Source organism: Salmo salar, chromosome 11 (genome assembly GCF_965601325.2).
Source record: "Salmo salar chromosome 11, fSalSal1, whole genome shotgun sequence".
In the NCBI taxonomy this organism is placed as follows: domain Eukaryota; kingdom Metazoa; phylum Chordata; class Actinopteri; order Salmoniformes; family Salmonidae; genus Salmo; species Salmo salar.
In genome coordinates this window covers 102,433,002-102,452,008 of record NC_138301.1, presented here as the reverse complement: position 1 = coordinate 102,452,008, position 19,007 = coordinate 102,433,002, and the positions used below count along the sequence as shown (strand labels likewise).

Genomic DNA, 19,007 nt, shown 5'->3' with positions numbered 1-19,007 from the left:
AAGTATAGTTTGTTAACAAGAAATTTGTGGAGTGGTTGAAAAACGAGTTTTAATGACTCCAACCTAAGTGTATGTAAACTTCCCACTTCAACTGTAAATCAGTATGTATTTATTTCATAATATTTTTTTTGCTCATCTTTATCAAGGGTGCCAATAATTCTGGACCTGACTAATCGGCTACAACAGGACAGTATTGACTGAGGGAAAGGGTGAAAATAAAACAACTCATTATATGGAGAACAGTGGTTGAGGCTCTTCTAGTTTATGTGCCTGGATTAGATTATTTATTTATGCGAGTCAGTTTCACTTGCAACAAATTATTTATTTCAAACGTTGTGGTATTAGCGCCTTTTTAATTGTATTATCCATGTGGTGATAAAGATGACTGTCTATAGCAAACATGTTTTATATTGGTATAAAGGCAAATCTTCCTTATAATAATTAAATTCATATTTTGGATCAATTGTTATATTCATGTCAATTGTATGCAAGGTGTAATAATCTATTTCCAGATTCCACTTGACATTGCAGGATGCATGTAAGTTGGATCTTATTCTTCCCTACAAGGATGTGCATTTGTTTTTGAGGGGACAGGAAGTGTTTTGACATGATGGTAACTTTTGGTCAATAATTTCAGCTGTGTGGTGTACGTTAACTTGGGCTGGCACAGTTATTGTATAATCGTGTAACCAAAAATTCTAGTCTTCACATTCAATTTAGGTGAAGGGGGATTTAACTTTGTATTCAAGTAGATATACTTTACCCAAGAGCAGTTTCTTTTTACATGAATAGGGTAAAGTTGGTAATCATTTTAAGAGCAGAGCAGAACCTCATGGTTGGAATGAGAAGCTTCATTTCCAAACATGGTTAAAACCATTTATTTTTGAGACAGAGGTAACAGCAAAGCTGTGTTGTATTCATTAAGTATATATTTTTCAAAGATAAATTACAAGCTCAACACATACAAAAAAAATAGACTATGACTAACCTTGTTATTTGCATGACAATCATTACCCAAAATTCCATCGTCTTCACAGCCCTAATGTTAACATGTCACCACTTTCAGTTAGACATCTGTTTTAGTTGAGTCTCATTTACCCTCATTCCTTGCATTGAACCAGGGACTAGCTATGGCACATGCCTTGATGCTTCTGGTAAGTGGCAATATTTGTGATTTTTCATGTATATATTTTTTTCGATTGGCCATTTGTGACTAATGGTAACTACGCAATGCCCAACTATATCACTGCTTGTTTGGCAATTCTAATCGCCAGTGCTGTGTTTGTTTTTATGGTGTATCGTTGCAGGCTTACTCATGTTTCTTCTTCTTTGTCCAGTTAGAAAGTCCTGTTCTTATTGCTGCCATTTTCATTAGTGGCATTGGTGGGACATTCCAGTTCGGCTTTCATATATCTGTCCTAACTTCACCTTCTTCTGTGAGTACTGGAGATCCACTTAAAGTATTTTTAAATGACAAAAGTAGACCACCATGTCAGTATTAACAGATACATGTTGCTTTGTAAACCAATCTCAGTTGTTACTATGCTAGTACTTCCTGGTTTGGGGGCTTATCTAAACTTATGAAGGGGAAGCTCCAGATAGCCCAGAATAAGTTGATCAGGGTAGTATTGAAGGTGAGTCCACGTACTCGCATAGGCAGGAGCTGCTTTCAGGAACTAAACTGGCTGCCTGTTGAGGCTAGGGTGTCCCAGATTAGACTAGGTTTGGTTTACAGGAATATTTATGGTCCTGCGCCCAGATATTTAAGTGATTACTGTCCTCGTGTTAGGGATGCACACAATCACAGCACCAGATCAGGTGTTGCTGATGTGTGCTTATACAGGTTCAGGAGTAATGCTGGGAACGGTACTTTCTTGTATACTGGAGCCTCAGAATGGAATGAGTTGCCTCTGCCCATAAAAACAACGTCTTCTCTGGGCAGCTTTAAAAACAAAGTAAATATATGTTTGATGTCTTCTGTGCCCATATGAATAACTGCAATGATGAGATAGACGTTCTTCTCTGTTTTTGTTCTATTATTTCACTGCCATACTGTGTTGGATCTTGTCTAGCCATCTTGTCTCAAGAGGACCACAATGGAAATATGTCCCAGACTTTATAGTGTGTTATCCTCCATGATTTTATTCATGTGCATGTATGGCTTTTTCAAGTTTTATGTGTGCTTGTTTTTTTAAATGGTTGAATTAATAAACTAAACTAAAAAAAGTTACACTCAAGTTTCTATAACAATAATGTAATAGCTCCGAATCACTATTTTCTCTCAACAAAGCAACAACTTCAGTTGGAGACGTGCACCAATGTAAACTGTAAATATTTTTTATGGGGGAAAATGAGAAATGGTTTGAGATCCGTAAATGTTTGACTGACCCAATTCCAAAACGTCACGGCCACCATCTTGGTGTTACTGTAGTTCATAAAGGAGCTGGTGAACACCACATGCCTGCAGCGCTATAGTATATCCCTGGAACAGTGGGAAGTGACTCTCATCTGGTCCTTCATCGTCTCCATCTTCTGCATCGGGGGTCTCCTCGGGTCCCTGTGTGCCGGCCGCCTCTCATCAGCGTATGGGAGGTAAGTGGTAGTAGTAGAAAGTGTCAGGCTTCATACTGAGCCAAGACTTGGAGTATGCATCCTGGCCATGCAATGATTTTAGCCTCTTATTTGAAGGTGTGTTGGTGTGGTTACTATTTGTTGTAGTAGAACAGGAATTCTGTAGATTTTTATTTCTTGCCCCCACCACACTTACCAGAAAGAGATGCCTGTTGTTGAACAACCTGTTTGCCATTGGCGGTGCTGGGATGATGCTGTTGAGTAAAACGGCCATGTCCTTTGAGATGATCATGGTTGGACGTTTCCTCTATGGCATTAATGCAGGTATGCTGATTTTTCTTATGAATGGATTCCATTCATAAGAAAGGTCCATCCAAAACAAGGTCATCTTTATACCTGTCTTAATATCTCACTAGAGGATTAATGCTGCCAAACTGTCTGTGATAAGGTTTATCCTTTCCTGCGTGTGCTGCAGGTGTTAGCCTCAGTGTCCACACCATGTACCTAGTGGAATGTGCCCCCAAGAGGCTGCGAGGGATAGTGGGTGTGTCTGTTTCCACCTTTCTGTCCATGGGGAAGTTCTCAGGTCAGCTTCTGGGGATCAGGTGAGCTATCTGGTCCTAGTGTGTCAGTCAGGGATGCTTATATCAGTTTAACCTGTGGTGAACAAACAATGTGATATTATTTGATAGTGTACTCTGTCCTTGCAGTGAGTTATTGGGGACAGAGGACAGGTGGCCTTGGTTGTTGGGCTTCAGTGGTGCGACCGCCCTGCTCCAGCTCATCACCCTGCCCTTCCTCCCAGAGTCACCCAAATACCTGCTGCTGGACCGGGGCGACCGCCAGGGCTGTGAGAAGGGTAAGCACCTGGGTGGAGCCCTGAGGAATATTGACAGGTAATGGGTTGCCTAAGGAACACTACCTCACTAAAAATGTACTTGATGCAATTAGTGTTTTCATAATCATCCTCACAATCGTCATCATAATATCTGACTCAGCAGTCTATCTTATTGGGCTTTTATGTCCTTTTCCACTTGTGTATCTTACTGGGCCTTTCCCCCTTGTAGCCATCCGCAGGCTGTGGGGAAACAGAGACCACAGTGCGGAGGTGGAGGAGATGCTGGTGGAGCACGCCTCCATGAAGGGAGTCCGCAGCCACACTGTGTTGGACCTGATCCTGGACCAGGACGTACGCTGGCAGTTCCTCACCATCCTCGTCACCTTCACCACCCTGCAGTTCAGTGGCATCAACGCTGTGAGTTGCATGAAGTTGGTCCATGAGGATATTGTGTTTGGATGTGTTTGAGCAAGAGTTGGAGTTAGGATATACAAATATACCATAGCATGTCACTGTCTGATCAAAACCTACCTTAAGTCCGTTCAATTATACTGAACAAAAATATAAATGCAACATGTAAAGTGTTGATCTCATGTTTCATGAGCTGAAATAAAAGGGCACAAATTTGTTGACATCCCTGTTAGTAAGCGTTTATATTTGCCAAGATAATCCATCCGCCTGACAGGTGTGGCATATCAAGAAGCTGATTAAACAGCATGATCATTACACAGGTGTACCTTGTGTTGACGACAATAAAAGGCCACTCTAAAATGTACAGTTTTGTCACACAAAACAATGCCACAGATGTCCCAAGTTGAGGGAGCTTACATTTGGCATGCTGACTGCAGGAATGTCCACCAGTGCTGTTGCCAGAGAATTGAATGTTCATTTCTCTACCATAAGTCGCCTCCAAAGTCATTTTAGAGAATTTGGCAGTACGTCCAACCGGCCTCAAAACCACAGACCACGTGAAACCAAGCCAACCCAGGACCTCCAAAACCGGATTCTTCACCTGCGGGATCGTCTGTGACCCAGCCACCTGGAAATCTGATGAAACTGTGGGTTTGCACAAACTATCAGAAACTGTTTCAGGGAAGCTCATCTGCATGCTTGTCATCCTCACAAGGGTCCTATGGTGGCAGTGGGGTTATAGTATGGGCAGGCAAAAGCTACGGACAATGATCACAATTGCATTTTATTGATGGCAATTTGAATGCACAGAGACTTACTTATTTTTTATTTCATCTTTATTTAACCAGGTAGGCAAGTTGAGAACAAGTTCTCATTTACAATTGCGACCTGGCCAAGATAAAGCAAAGCAGTTCGACACATACAACAACACAGTTACACATGGAGGTAAACAAACATACAGTCAATAATACAGTAGAAAAATAAGTCTATATGCAAATAAGGTGAAAAAAGGGAGGGAAAGGCAAAAAAAAGGCCATGGTGGCAAAGTAAATACAATATAGCAAATAAAACACTGGAATGGACGATTTGCAGTGGAAGAAAGTGCAAAGTAGAAATAGAAATAATCGGGTGCAAAGGAGCTAAATAAATAAATACAGTAGGGGAAGAGGTAGTTGTTTGGGCTAAATTATAGATGGGCTATGTACAGGTGCAGTAATCTGAGAGCTTCTCTGACAGCTGGTGCTTAAAGTTAGTGAGGGAGATAAGTGTTTCCAGTTTCAGAGATTTTTGTAGTTTGTTCCAGTCATTGGCAGCAGAGAACTGGAAGGAGAGGCGGCCGAAGGAGGAATTGGCTTTGGGGGTGACCAGGGAGATATACCTGCTGGAACGCGTGCTACAGGTGGGTGCTGCTATGGTGACCAGCGAGCTGAGATAAGGGGGGACTTTACTTAGCAGGGTCTTGTAGATGACCTGGAGCCAGTGGGTTTGGCGACGAGTATGAAGCGAGGGCCAGCCAACGAGAGCATACAGGTCGCAGTGGTGGGTAGTATATGGGGCTTTGGTGACAAAACGGATGGCACTGTGATAGACTGCATCCAATTTATTGAGTAGGGTATTGGAGGCTATTTTGTAAATGACATCGCCGAAGTCGAGGATCGGTAGGATGGTTAGTTCAACAAGGGTATGTTTGGCAGCATGAGTGAAGGATGCTTTGTTGTGAAATAGGAAGCCAATTCTAGATTTAACTTTGGATTGGAGATGTTTGATGTGAGTCTGGAAGGAGAGTTTACAGTCTAACCAGACACCTAGGTATTTGTAGTTGTCCACATATTCTAAGTCAGAACCGTCCATAGTAGTGATACTGGATGGGGGGCAGGTGCAGGCAGTGATCGGTTGAAGAGCATGCATTTAGTTTTACTTGTATTTAAGAGCAGTTGGAGGCCACAGAAGGAGGGTTGTATGGCATTGAAGCTCGTCTGGAGGGTTGTTAACAGTGTCCAAAGAAGGGCCAGAAGTATACAGAATGGTGTCGTCTGCGTTGAGGTGGATCAGAGACTCACCAGCAGCAAGAGCGGCGACATTGATGTATACAGAGAAGAGAGTCGGCCCAAGAATTGAACCCTGTGGCACCCCCATAGAGACTGCAAGAGGTCCGGACCACAGGCCCTCCGATTTGACACACTGAACTCTATCAGAGAAGTAGTTGGTGAACCAGGCGAGGCAATCATTTGAGAAACCAAGGCTATTGAGTCTGCCGATGAGGATGTGGTGATTGACAGAGTCGTAAGCCTTGGCCAGGTCAATGAATTCCGGCTGCACAGTATTGTTTCTTATCAATGGCGGTTAAGATATCGTTTAGGACCTTGAGCGTGGCTGAGGTGCACCCATGACCAGCTCTGAAACCAGATTGCATAGCGGAGGTGGGATTCGAAATGGTCGGTATTCTGTTTGTTGACTTGGCTTTCGAAGACCTTAGAAAGGCAGGGTAGGATAGATATAGGTCTGTAGCAGTTTGGGTCAAGAGTGTCCCCCCCTTTGAAGAGGGGGATGACTGCAGCTGCTTTCCAATCTTTGGGAATCTCAGACAACACGAAAGAGAGGTTGAACAGGCTAGTAATAGGGGTTGCAACAATTTCGGCAGATAATTTTAGAAAGAAAGGGTCCAGATTTTGTAGCCCGGCTGATTTGTAGGGGTCCAGATTTTGCAGCTCTTTCAGAACATCAGCTGACTGGATTTGGGAGAAGGAGAAATGGGGAAGGCTTGGGCGAGTTGCTGTGGGGGGTGCAGTGCTGTTGACCGGGGTAGGGGTAGCCAGGTGGAAAGCATGGCCAGCCGTAGAAAAATGCTTATTGAAATTCTCAATTATAGTGGATTTATCAGTAGTGACAGAGTTTCCTATCCTCAGTGCAGTGGGCAGCTGGGAGGAGGTGCTCTTATTCTCCATGGACTTTACAGTGTCCCAGAACTTTTTTGAGTTTGTGTTGCAGGAAGCAAATTTGTGCTTGAAAAAGCTAGCCTTGGCTTTTCTAACTGCCTGTGTATATTGGTTTCTAACTTCCCTGAAAAGTTGCATATCACGGGGGCTGTTCGATGCTAATGCAGAATGCCACAGGATGTTTTTGTGTTGGTTAAGGGCAGTCAGGTCTGGAGAGAACCAAGGGCTATATCTGTTCCTGGTTCTACATTTCTTGAATGGGGCATGCTTATTTAAGATGGTGAGGAAGGCATTTAAAAAAAATAACCAGGCATCCTCTACTGACGGGATGAGGTCAATATCATTCCAGGATACCCGGGCCAGGTCGATTAGAAAGGCCTGCTCGCTGAAGTGTTTCAGGGAGCGTTTGACAGTGATGAGTGGAGGTCGTTTGACCGCTGACCCATTACGGATGCAGGCAATGAGCCGGTGATCGCTGAGATCTTGGTTGAAAACAGCAGAGGTGTATTTAGAGGGCAAGTTGGTTAGGATGATATGAGGGTGCCCGTGTTTACGGCTTTGGGGTGGTACCTGGTAGGTTCATTGATAATTTGTGTGAGCTTGAGGGCATCAAGCTTAGATTGTAGGATGGCTGGGGTGTTAAGCATGTCCCAGTTTAGGTCACCTAGCAGCATGAGCTCTGAAGATAGATGGGGGGCAATCAGTTCACATATGGTGTCCAGAGCACAGCTGGGGGCAGAGGGTGGTCTATAGCAGGCGGCAACAGTGAGAGACTTGTTTATAGACAGGTGGATTTTTAAAAGTAGAAGTTCAAATTGTTTGGGTACAGATCTGGATAGTAGGACAGAACTCTGCAGGCTATCTCTGCAGTAGATTGCAACACCGCCCCCTTTGGCCGTTCTATCTTGTCTGAAAATGTTCTAGTAAGGGATGGAGATTTCAGAGTTTTTGGTGGACTTCCTAAGACAGGTTTCAGACACGGCTAGGACATCCGGGCTGGCAGAGTGTGCTAAAGCAGTGAATAAAACAAACTTAGGGAGGAGACTTCTAATGTTAACATGCATGAAACCAAGGCAATTACGGTTACAGAAGTCATCAAAAGAGAGCGCCTGGGGAATAGGAGTGGAGCTAGGCACTGCAGGGCCTAGATTCACCTCTACATCGCCAGAGGAACAGAGGAGGAGTAGGATAAGGGTACGGCTAAAAGCTATGAGAATTGGTCATCTAGGACGTCCGGAACAGAGAGTAAAAGGAGCAGGTTTCTGGGGGCGATAAAATAGCTTCAAGGTATAATGTACAGACAAAGGTATGGTAGGATGTGAATACAGTGGAGGTAAACCTAGACATTGAGTGATGATGAGAGAGATATTGTCTCTCTATACGTGACGAGATCCCGAGGCCCATTGTCGTGCCATTCATCCGCCGTCATCACTTCGTGTTTCAGCATGATAATGCATGGCCCCATGTCGCAAGGATCTACACACAATTCCAGGAAGCTGAAAATGTCCCAGTTCTTCCATGGCCTGCATATTCAACAGACATGTCACCCATTGAGAATGTTTGGGGTGCTCTGGATTGATGTGTATGACAGCATGTTCCAATTCCCACCAATATCCAGCAGCTTCGCACAGCCATTGAAGAGGAGTGGGACAACATTCCGATCATCTACGCCAAGGAGATGTCGTGCTGCATGAGGCAAATGGTGTTCACAACAGATACTGACTGGTTTTCTGATCCATGCCCCTACCTGCATATATGTATTCCCATTCATGTGAAATCCATAGATTAGAGCCTAATGAATTTATTTAAATTGACTGATTTCCTTATATGAACTGCAACTCAGTCAAATCTTTGACATTAATGCATGTGGCGTTTTTTTATATTTCTGTTCAGAGTAGATAGTCTGATTAAGTGATGAACCGTGTCATTCTGCTCCTCTGCAGGTGTACCTTTACTCATTTGACGTGTTCCGTACTGCAGGGATCCCCACACACCAGTTACGCCATGTTGCCTTGGGAACCGGTCTGTGTGAGGTTTCTACCTCCATGGCCTGTGTGAGTCATGTTTTACCATATCCCTCACCACTAACCCTTATTAACCCTATATGAACCTTTATGAACTGTGAAGGTTCATTTCTGTACAAAACAGTTAATCTGATGTAATACTTGCAGAATAGAAATACTTGCTTGATATACCGTTTTTTAAATGTATTTTTATTTAACATTTATTTAACTAGGCAAGTCAGCTAAGAACAAATTCTTATTTACAATGACGGCCTACACCGGCCAAACCCGGACGACGCTTGGCCAATTGTGCGCCGCCCTATGGGACTCCCAATCATGGCCGGTTGTGATACAGCCTGGATTCGAACCAGGGTGTCTGTAGTGATGCCTCTACCACTGAGATGCAGTGCTTTAGACCTCTGAACCAGGGTCTGTAGTGATGCCTCTAGCACTGAGATGCAGTGCCTTAGACCACTGAACCAGGGTCTGTAGTGACGCCACTAGCACTGAGAAGCAGTGCCTTGCGCCACTCGGGAGCCCATACAGTACCAGTCAAAAGTTTGGACACACCTACTCATTCCAGGTTTATTTTTTATTTTTACTATTTTCTACAAACTATGAAATAACCCATGGAATGACATTTCTGCCATCAATTGTGACATTTGTGGGAGGATACACAACCTTCCCATTAATGGCAACGTATTTCTTAGCCACTATAAATTCTAGGTTACACAGTTTCTTCTGACAAGTCTCCAGAATCAATATTTCCAAACAAACAAAAACAGGGAGACTGTAGACATGCTGAAATAAAATAACATACACTTTGCCAGAACTCAGCCAGCCTTCACAAGAGCATAACATATTGAAATATGTCCCCTTTTGTTTTTTACACCTCCAGCAGAGGAATTACATTTCTGAGTACATGGTATTCAGTTTCACTGGCATATAGTACATATGTTCTGAAAACTGCAGTAATTTATGTCTGAGATTATATGTACATGGCTGGGCATTCAAACATATCTGTATCCATTCATCATCAGTAGTGTCTTCCCAGGTCTTCCTCACATTTTAGTATTACATGTTTTGTGTCATTGGGAAAGCCTCTATCAACCCTTGATACAGTTTGGAAATCAACTTTAGAGGTTTGTCAGACTGCCTTAAAATAGTTTCAATCTTTGAATCTTCTGGCTTGTCCAGTGTTTGCTGCACAGAGAGAATAAAGTGTTGCATTTGTAAAAGTTCACCTCAGCGCCGTCACAGACTGGTCTTCCCTGGTTGACTGACCCTGCTGAGACCCCTGTCACCATCTGATCCTGCTCAGATGAGGCATGACAAATAATTACTTTGGCATACATTTATACAGAACATTATATTAAAATTAATGCAATAACGCTTGACAGAATATCTTCTCTATGCATTACAGGGATATGGCTCTGAATACACTATATATACAGCAACACCTCCCCCATAAGCATTCCTGATTCTTCTATATACAGTGGGGGGGGAAAGTATTTGATCCCCTGCTGATTTTGTACGTTTGCCCACTGACAAAGAAATGATCAGTCTATAATTTTTATGGTAGGTTTATTTGAACAGTGAGAAACAGAATAACAACAAAAAAATCCAGAAAACGCATGTCAAAAATGTTATAAATTGATTTGCATTTTAATGAGGGAAATAAGTATTTGACCCCTCCTCAAAACATGACTTAGTACTTGGTGCCAAAACCCTTGTTGGCAATTACAGAGGTCAGACGTTTCTTGTAGTTGGCCACCAGGTTTGCACACATCTCAGGAGGGATTTTGTCCCACTCCTCTTTGCAGATCTTCTCCAAGTCATTAAGGTTTCGAGGCAGATGTTTGGCAACTCGAACCTTCAGCTCCCTCCACAGATTTTCTATGGGATTAAGGTCTGGAGAATGGCTAGGCCACTCCAGGACCTTAATGTGCTTCTTCTTGAGCTACTCCTTTGTTGCCTTGGCCGTGTGTTTTGGGTCATTGTCATGCTGGAATACCCATCCACGACCCATTTTCAATGCTCTGGCTGAGGGAAGGAGGTTCTCACCCAAGATTTGACGGTACATGGCCCCGTCCATCGTCCCTTTGATGTGGTGAAGTTGTCCTGTCCGCTTAGCAGAAAAACACCCCCAAAGCATAATGTTTCCACCTCCATGTTTGACGGTGGGGATGGTGTTTTTGGGGTCCCAGGCCAAGGGAGATTGACAGTTCTTTTGTGTTTCTTCCATTTGCGAATAATCACACCAACTGTTGTCACCTTCTCACCAAGTTGCTTGGCGATGGTCTTGTAGCCCATTCCAGCCTTGTGTAGGTCTACAATCTTGTCCCTGACATCCTTGGAGAGCTCTTTGGTCTTGGCCATGGTGGAGAGTTTGGAATCTGATTGATTGATTGCTTCTGTGTTCAGGTGTCTTTTATACAGGTAACAAACTGAGATTAGGAGCACTCCCTTTAAGTGTGTGCTCCTAATCTCAGCTCATTACCTCTATAAAAGACACCTGGGAGCCAGAAATCTTTCTGAATGAGAGGGGGTCAAATACTTATTTCCCTCATTAAAATGCAAATCAATTTATAACATTTTTGACATGCGTTTTTCTGGATTTTTTTGTTCTGTCTCTCACTGTTCAAATAAACCTACCATTAAAATTATAGACTGATCATTTCTTTGTCAGTGGGCAAACGTACAAAATCAGCAGGGGATCAAATACCTTTTTCCCTCACTGTATATTATATCATTGTATTGCTACTGCTGTATCATCAAATTAATTATCTAAGTGAGTCTCAGAAATGGCTAATATATGAATGTTATTGATTTCATGAACCTTATTTCTAAGGTTACATATATTAATATGGGCTATTTCCAGCCATTTCCTGGGTAGCTTATCAGAGAGAGACATAATATGGAAAAGAGCAAAGAAAGCAAGAGAGAAAAATATACATTCAGCAGTCTATTAATCAGTTAGTGTGTGCTGTGAGGTTGAAGCTACGAACCCATAGGCTTAGCTTTCTCATCCCTTCCAGGCTTTTGGGTGGACAATGAGCCTGTCATAGCGGATGTAAGCAATGTCCTCACGTGCTCTGGCAGTTTTCATGGCTGGGATCAGTTCTTTCCTCTTCTGGTGCACAGCTTCAGGATAGTCCTCGTTGAGGAAGATGTACGTTCCTCTCAAGTTCTTGGTTCGTTCCAGAACAGCTACCTTGTCCTTGAACCTCAGGGACTTGACAACTATTGGCCTGGGCCTGTCACCTGGGTTGGTGGTGGGTTTTCCAGTCCTGTGGTCATGCTCTACCTCAATCTTCCTGTGGTCCATTTTTAGTTTCTCTGAGATCATTTCCCTTACTTTGTTCTCAGACTCCGCCCAGGTCTCGTGGATATTCTGCAATTCTGTCAACAACCATGTTGTTCTGCCTTGATTGTCCCTCAAGAATCTCATTTCTCCATCATTGTTATCATTGATTCCCAAACAGAACTGATGTCCTCTCACAATGACTCACATATTGCTGTCATCTTGCCGTTTTCCTGTTTCAACTCATCGAGCTGACCCTGGGAGAACTGCAAACTGTTCTTTGGGTCCTGGATCTCTCTGGTCAGGTCGTCCATTTCTTTTATTAGTTGACTCCACCAGTATTTGGACACAACACTTGAAGCAATTTTATTGTTGTTGTAACAACTGTTTAACTATTTTTGTTAGTTTAAAATATCCTTCACCTGTGATAGAGACAACACTGCCCTCAACGGTACTCCTGCCGGCTTTGGTCTTCGTCATGGTAGCAACATAGGTTTCGCTGTTACTCCTCATAATTCCAAACGTGGCATATCGCAGGTAAGATTGGAAACAACAAACAGCAGATGATAGCGGTACCAGCAACTGATGCTAACCGCGTCACGGAATCCAAACACAAAAGGTAGCTAGCTAATAACCAAACTTATTCAATAGTCCAAAACATCAAACCGAGCTCTCCCTGATTCCGCGTTCAACAGGAAGTGACGTGTTGTGCATTCAAGACACCTGTCATCATCTGATCCTGCTAAGACATGAGGAGCATAGTTTTGTGTACAGTACTGACTGTGCAACATGACAGTGAAGCCTGTAGAGCTGTTTATACTGTGTCAGTGTGTAAAGTAGGGAATTGGCTAGGGAAACTGACAGATCAATAACGTTACATTGCTATACTGACTGTGATTAAGGCAAACATATCTAACGTTAGCCAACTTTTGGCTAGCTCTATGGTGCATCAACTAGCGAAAATGAGCCAAGTTAATTTACTTCTGTTGAAACAGGACAAAACAAAGGCTACTGAATTAGAGGGAGATGCCTCTGGAATCTATACACTGAGTAGGTGAAGTTATAGAGATTGTACTCCTATTAGAGAGACGGCGAGAGAGACAATTCCTCAGTTTAGGGTTCCTTAATGTGATTGGAGATTAACAATGTTTGCAATTCTGTGCCATGTCACTCAGCTTTGATTATCCAATTAACTGTCCATTTATCCATTTAAGATGTGGTAGTTTTGGTATTCACGCACAGTGATGAATAAGTTGGTCAGAAAGGAAATAATGTCCAAAACTGAGATTTATGTTCACAGCAGTAGGTGGCGACACTTGGTAATGAACTAAACACTCTGCCAGCTTGTGATAGCTGTGACGTTATCACTAAGTTCTTAAAGGGACAGGCTTTCTTACAGCTTCAAAACATTTCCATACACACAACAGCTGTTAGATACTGCTACCTGACAGATAGCTGGAGGCTAGAGCTGTGGTAGCCACTAGTTAGCTAGCTAGTTCAGTCACTTCAGACAAAACTTGAGTTGAGAGGGGATGAAACATTACCTAACGTTACATGTCAGTTACAATACTAGCTCAGCACTGGGAATATGTTTTCTTCTTCAGTTAAGTCAAACAGCAGTTACCTTGCCAGCTACATCAGTGAAATAAAGAGCAGCCAGTTTCTTCTCTGCTTGCTTTTACAACTCTGAGAAAAAGCATAACATACACAGACAACAGCTACCTCTGTTTGCACGCTCTGTGGTGTCGTTGTGGTCCTAAATCAAACTGTCTGAAACCACCAAACATCCTACCCGACCGCTCTGAGGCATCCGCATGGTCCTAAAGCACACCAATGCCGCTTTTTGTATCACAGTGCAATGATAAAAATGGGGGGGAGGTGGGGGGACGACAAAATGCTATTTCAGAATGTGGGGGCATCATGTCCTACCCAACCACAAGGAAAGTTGCACCCCTGACTGTTCTTAATTATACAACTACCTTTTTTGCCAAAGCTGAGATGCTGAAGAAGAAAAAAATTGCTCGATCATACAGATATTGGTCCACTAATACTAGTAATGTCCTCAATGCTCTACTTTTCTGAAATAATATTTTATAATAGTTTTTTTTAAGTGTTCTGATTTTTCAGGGGGTGCTGCAGTACCCTCAGTACCCCTACTTCCCACGGCTATGCATGCATCATCTTTTGTTTGACCTTTAAGAGGGGTTGGTCAACAAGACTTACATGTTCTCAAGCCCGTAACTACAGTTGAAGTCGGAAGTACACCTTAGCCAAATACATTTAAACTCAGTTTTTCACAATTCCTGACATTTAATTCTAGTAAAAATGTCCTGTCTTAGGTCAGTTAGGATCACCACTTTATTTTAAGAATGTGAAATGTCAGAATAATAGTAGAGTAATTTTATTTCAGATTTTATTTCTTTCATCACATTCCCAGTGGGTCAGAAGTTTACATATACTAATTGAGTGTTTGGTAGCATTGCCTTTAAATTGTTTAACTTGGGTCAAACGTTTAGGGTAGCCTTCCATAAGCTTCCCACAATAAATTGGGTGAATTCTGTCATATTCCTCCTGAAAGAGCTGGTGTAACTGAGTCAGGTTTGTAGGCCTCCTTGCTCACACACGCTTTTGTCCTTAAGCCATTTTGCCACAACTTTGGAAGAATCTTGGGGTTGTTGTCCATTTAGATGACTCATTTGCGACCAAGCTTTAACTTCCTGACTGATGTCTTGAGATGTTGCTTCAATATATCCACATAATCTTCCTCCTCATGATGCCATCTATTTTGTGAAGTGGACCAGTCCCTCCTGCAGCAAAGCACCCCTACAACATGATGCTGCCACCCCCGTGCTTCATGGTTGGGATGGTGTTCTTCGGCTTGCAAGCCTCCCCCTTCTGACCCACTGGAATTGTGATACAGTGAATTATAAGTGAACTAATTTGTCTGTAAACAATTGTTGGAAAATTACTTGTCATGCACAAAGTAGATGTCTTAACCGACTTGCCAAAACTATAGTTTGTTAACAAGAAATTTGTGAAGTGGTTGAAAACCATTTTTAATGACTCCAACCTAAGTGTATGTAAACTTCCGACTTCAACTGTATTTACTAAGAGTGCCCCACCCCTGTGGCGTTTTATTTATGTCCAGTTGACAGTGAAATTCCTAATGTCACTATTTGACTCTGATCGTTAACCCCCCTTTGGTATGACAGGTGATGGTGATTGAGAGCACAGGAAAGAGGCTAATGCTCTATAGGGGTTACCTATGCATGGCAGTTACCCTGGGTCTCCTGACCCTTACACTATACCTGCAGGTAAGTCAAACATTATAAGCAACACACTACTGTCATCAACTACATAGTTTGTGGGTTACATCTTTACCACAAATGGAATAATACTCATTACTAATGAATGAATGGAATTCTCTGAGGCATGTCATCCAGCTCTAAAGTTCACAGAATGTCCCTATATATTATCACTGGGTTACATAAATTTTTTACAGTGGGTGTAAACAACAATGGCTCATTAATAAGTTACACCTTTGTTGTTTGTTGTTCAGATCCAAGTTTCCTGGATGCCTTACTGCAGTATGCTTCTCATCTTCATCTTCATCTTCTTCTTCTCCAGTGGACCAGGTGGGTTCTATACCCTGACGTATGACTAAGCCAAGCCAAAAAAATGGATCAACTTATTTATCTGGTATTTTCATTGTTTATTGCTCCTAGCTGGTGTGACAGTGGCTCTACCTGGTGATATCTTCAACCAGTCGTTCAAATCAGCTGCCTACACCATCGGCTGCACCCTCAACTGGCTGGGCCTCTTCCTCCTGGGGTTGCTCTTCCCCCTCATAGTGGTGAGCACATCAGCTTCTCACACCTTGTCTTTGTATGTACACTACCGTTCAAAAGTTTGGGGTCACTTAGAAATGTCCTTGTTTTTGAAAGAAAAGCAAAAAAAATTGTCCATTAGAATAACATCAAATCGATCAGAAATACAGTGTAGACATTGTTAATGTTGTAAATGACTATTGTAGCTGGAAACGGCTTTTTTATTTATTTTTATTTTAATGGAATATCTACATAGGGGTACAGAGACCCATTATCAGCAACCATCACTCCTGTGTTTCAATGGCACGTTGTGTTAGCTAATCCAAGTTTATAATTTTAAAAGGCTAATCGATCATTAGAAAACCCTTTTTCAATTATGTTAGCACAGCCGAAAACTGTTGTCCTGATTTAAATAAGCAATAAAACTAGCCTTCTTTAGACTAGTTGAGTATCTGGAGCATCAGCATTTGTGGGTTCGATTACAGGCTCAAAATGTCCAGAAACAAAACTTTATTCTGTAACTCGTCAGTCTCTTCTTGTTCTGAGAAATGAAGGCTATTCCATGCGAGAAATTGCCAAGAAACTGAAGATCTCGTATAACGCTGTGTACTACTCCCTTCACAGAACAGCGCAAACTGTCTCTAACTAGAATGGAAAGAGGCGTGGGAGGCCCTGGTGCACAACTGAACAAGAGGACAAGTACATTAGTGTCTAGTTTGAGAAACAGAAGCCTCACCAGTCCTCAACTGGCAGCTTCATTAAATAGTACCCGCAAAACACCAGTCTCAACGTCAACAGTGAAGAGGCAACTCCGGGACGCTGGCCTTCTAGGCAGAGTTGCAAAGAAAAAGCCTTATCTCAGGAAAAAGCACACAGACACTGGACAGAGGAAGATTGGAAAATGTGTTACGGACAGACTAATCTAAGTTTGAGGTGTTCAGATCACAAAGAAATCATTCGTGAGAAGCAGAAAAAATGAAAAGATGCTGAGGAGTGCTTGACGCCATCTTTCAAGCATGGTGGAGGCAATGTGACGATCCGGGAGTGCTTTGGTGTTGGTAAAGTGGGAGATTTGTACAGGGTAAAAGGGATCTTGAAGAAGGAAGGCTATCACTCCATTTTGCAACGCCATGCCATACCCTGTAGACGGCACTTAATTGGAGCCAATTTCCTTCTACAACAGGACAATGACCCAAAGCACAGCTCCAAACTATGCAATAACTATTTAGGGAAGAAGCAGTCAGCTGATATTCTGTCTATGATGGAGTGGCCAGCACAGTCACCGGATCTCAACCCTATTGAGTTGTTGTGGGAGCAGCTTGACCGTATGGTACGTAAGAAGTGCCCATCAAGCCAATCCAACTTGTGGGAGGTGCTTCAGGAAGCATGTGGTGAAATCCCCTCAGATTACCTCAACAAATTGACAACTAGAATGCCAAAGGTCTGCAAGGCTGCAAATGGAGGATTCTTTGACGAAAGCAAAGTTTGAAGGACACAATTATTATTTCAATAAAAAATCATTATAACCTTGTTAATGTCTTGACTATATTTCCTATTCATTTTGCAACTCATTTCATGTATGTTTTCATGGAAAACAAGGACATTTCTAAGTGACCCCAAACTTTTGAACGGTAGTGTATATATTCTTATTCCATTCCTTTATTTAGATTTGTGTATTAGGTAGTTGTTGTGGAACTGTTAGTGCAGCAATATCTAACATGTAATCTGTCGGAACTAGAAGCACAAGCATTTCGCTACACTCTCAATAACATCTGCTAACCATGTGTATGTGACCAATAATATTTGATTTGATTTTATACTCAACCACAAACAGGTGTAACAGTTGTACCTTAAATATTGTGACACTAGTACCTTACATAGGTAAAGGTACTCTTATTTGATATGTAACTGTGGCAGCTGATGTCACACATACACTCACAGTATATTCTTATACACAGGAGAATTTGGACTACTTTTGTTTCCTGATTTTCTTCGTCTTCTGTTTCCTGTCTGGGGTGTTTGTGTGGTACAACGTGCCTGAGACCAAGAACCGCACTTTCATGGAGATCACGGCCGAGTTTCAGAGGATGCATCCCAAAAGGGGATCCTCGGGGGAGGGAAGGACGAGACCTCCTGAACCCAGTCATATCAAGGCATGCACAACCACCAAATTCTGAACATTTTCCATAATGAATGACAGTGTGTCTGACTTGCACATTGTTTTGTCGTTCCTGTGAAAACATTGTCTTTGTGAAAACTCCTCTGTTAAGATTTGCCCCACACATCCATGTCCAGTCTGCTGTCATCTTGATTGCAAATCAATAATTTTGACCTTTATGATGGTAAGTATTGTGTGATTAATAGGTGGCCCAGAGAGTTAACATTTTTAAGTAGTTTTAGTATTCTGAGCAGGCCAAGGTCTGTCGTCATCATGCTCTGGCCCCAGCCATACAGACACTAATCAGGCAGGAAAAGGTTTTACCTCTGACACCTACTTGTAAAGGCAGCATTCTGTGCATACTTTACTGATGAACAAGGTAAGGTACATAATTTTAGCATGATTCAATCAGCTCACCTTGAGTTTCTTATTGGTGAGTCAGCAGGGCTGCCATGCATAGCTTATCTGTCTGATTTATTACACTCACTTTGAGAGTATTTTTTTCATTACTGTGGTGTGTAGGATTATTTCAAATGGAAACTTATGTCTACTGTCTATATTCACGAGAAAAACAGTACCAGTGAAAAGTTTGGACACATCTACTCATTCAAGGGTTTTTCTTTATTTTTACTATTTTCTACATTGTAGAATAGTAGTGAAGACCTCAAAACTATGCAATAACACATGGAATTAAGTAGTAACCAAAAATATATTTGAGATTCTTTAAAGTAGCCACCCTTTGCCTTGATGACAGCTTTGCACACTTTTGGCATTCTCTCAACCAGCTTCATGAGGCAGTCACCTGGATTGGATTTCAATAACAGGTGTGCCTTGTCCTTAATGCATTTGAGCCAATCAGTTGTGTTATGACAAGGTAGGGGTGGTATACAGGAGATAGCCCTATTTGGTAAAAGACCAAGTCCATATTATGGCAAGAACAGCTGAAATAAGCAAAGAGA

At 42.3% G+C, this 19,007-nt stretch overlaps 1 protein-coding gene across 1 annotated transcript; it reads left to right on the top strand.

Annotated features, from left to right (window-relative positions):
* The first annotated feature begins 1,039 nt into the window (after nt 1–1,039).
* Nucleotides 1,040–18,205, top strand: LOC106563204 (solute carrier family 2 member 11, like). Its single transcript, XM_014128548.3, has 12 exons — nt 1,040–1,154; nt 1,338–1,436; nt 2,432–2,592; nt 2,771–2,895; nt 3,047–3,176; nt 3,282–3,430; nt 3,639–3,826; nt 8,700–8,810; nt 15,276–15,377; nt 15,623–15,698; nt 15,789–15,916; nt 17,849–18,205. The coding sequence occupies exons 1-12, from the start codon at nt 1,131–1,133 to the stop codon at nt 18,065–18,067; spliced, it is 1,512 nt and encodes a 503-aa protein (XP_013984023.1). The 5' UTR covers nt 1,040–1,130; the 3' UTR covers nt 18,068–18,205.
* The last annotated feature ends 802 nt before the right edge of the window (nt 18,206–19,007 follow it).

What these genes read in the sequence shown, in the direction of transcription:
- LOC106563204 (XM_014128548.3), top strand. Translation starts at nt 1,131, where the DNA reads ATGGCACATGCCTTGATGCTTCTG. An exon ending in CACATGCCTTGATGCTTCTG is followed by an intron (nt 1,155 to 1,337) that starts GTAAGTGGCAAT and finishes TTCTTTGTCCAG; the next exon opens with TTAGAAAGTCCTGTTCTTAT. An exon ending in CTTCTTCTCCAGTGGACCAG is followed by an intron (nt 15,699 to 15,788) that starts GTGGGTTCTATA and finishes TATTGCTCCTAG; the next exon opens with CTGGTGTGACAGTGGCTCTA.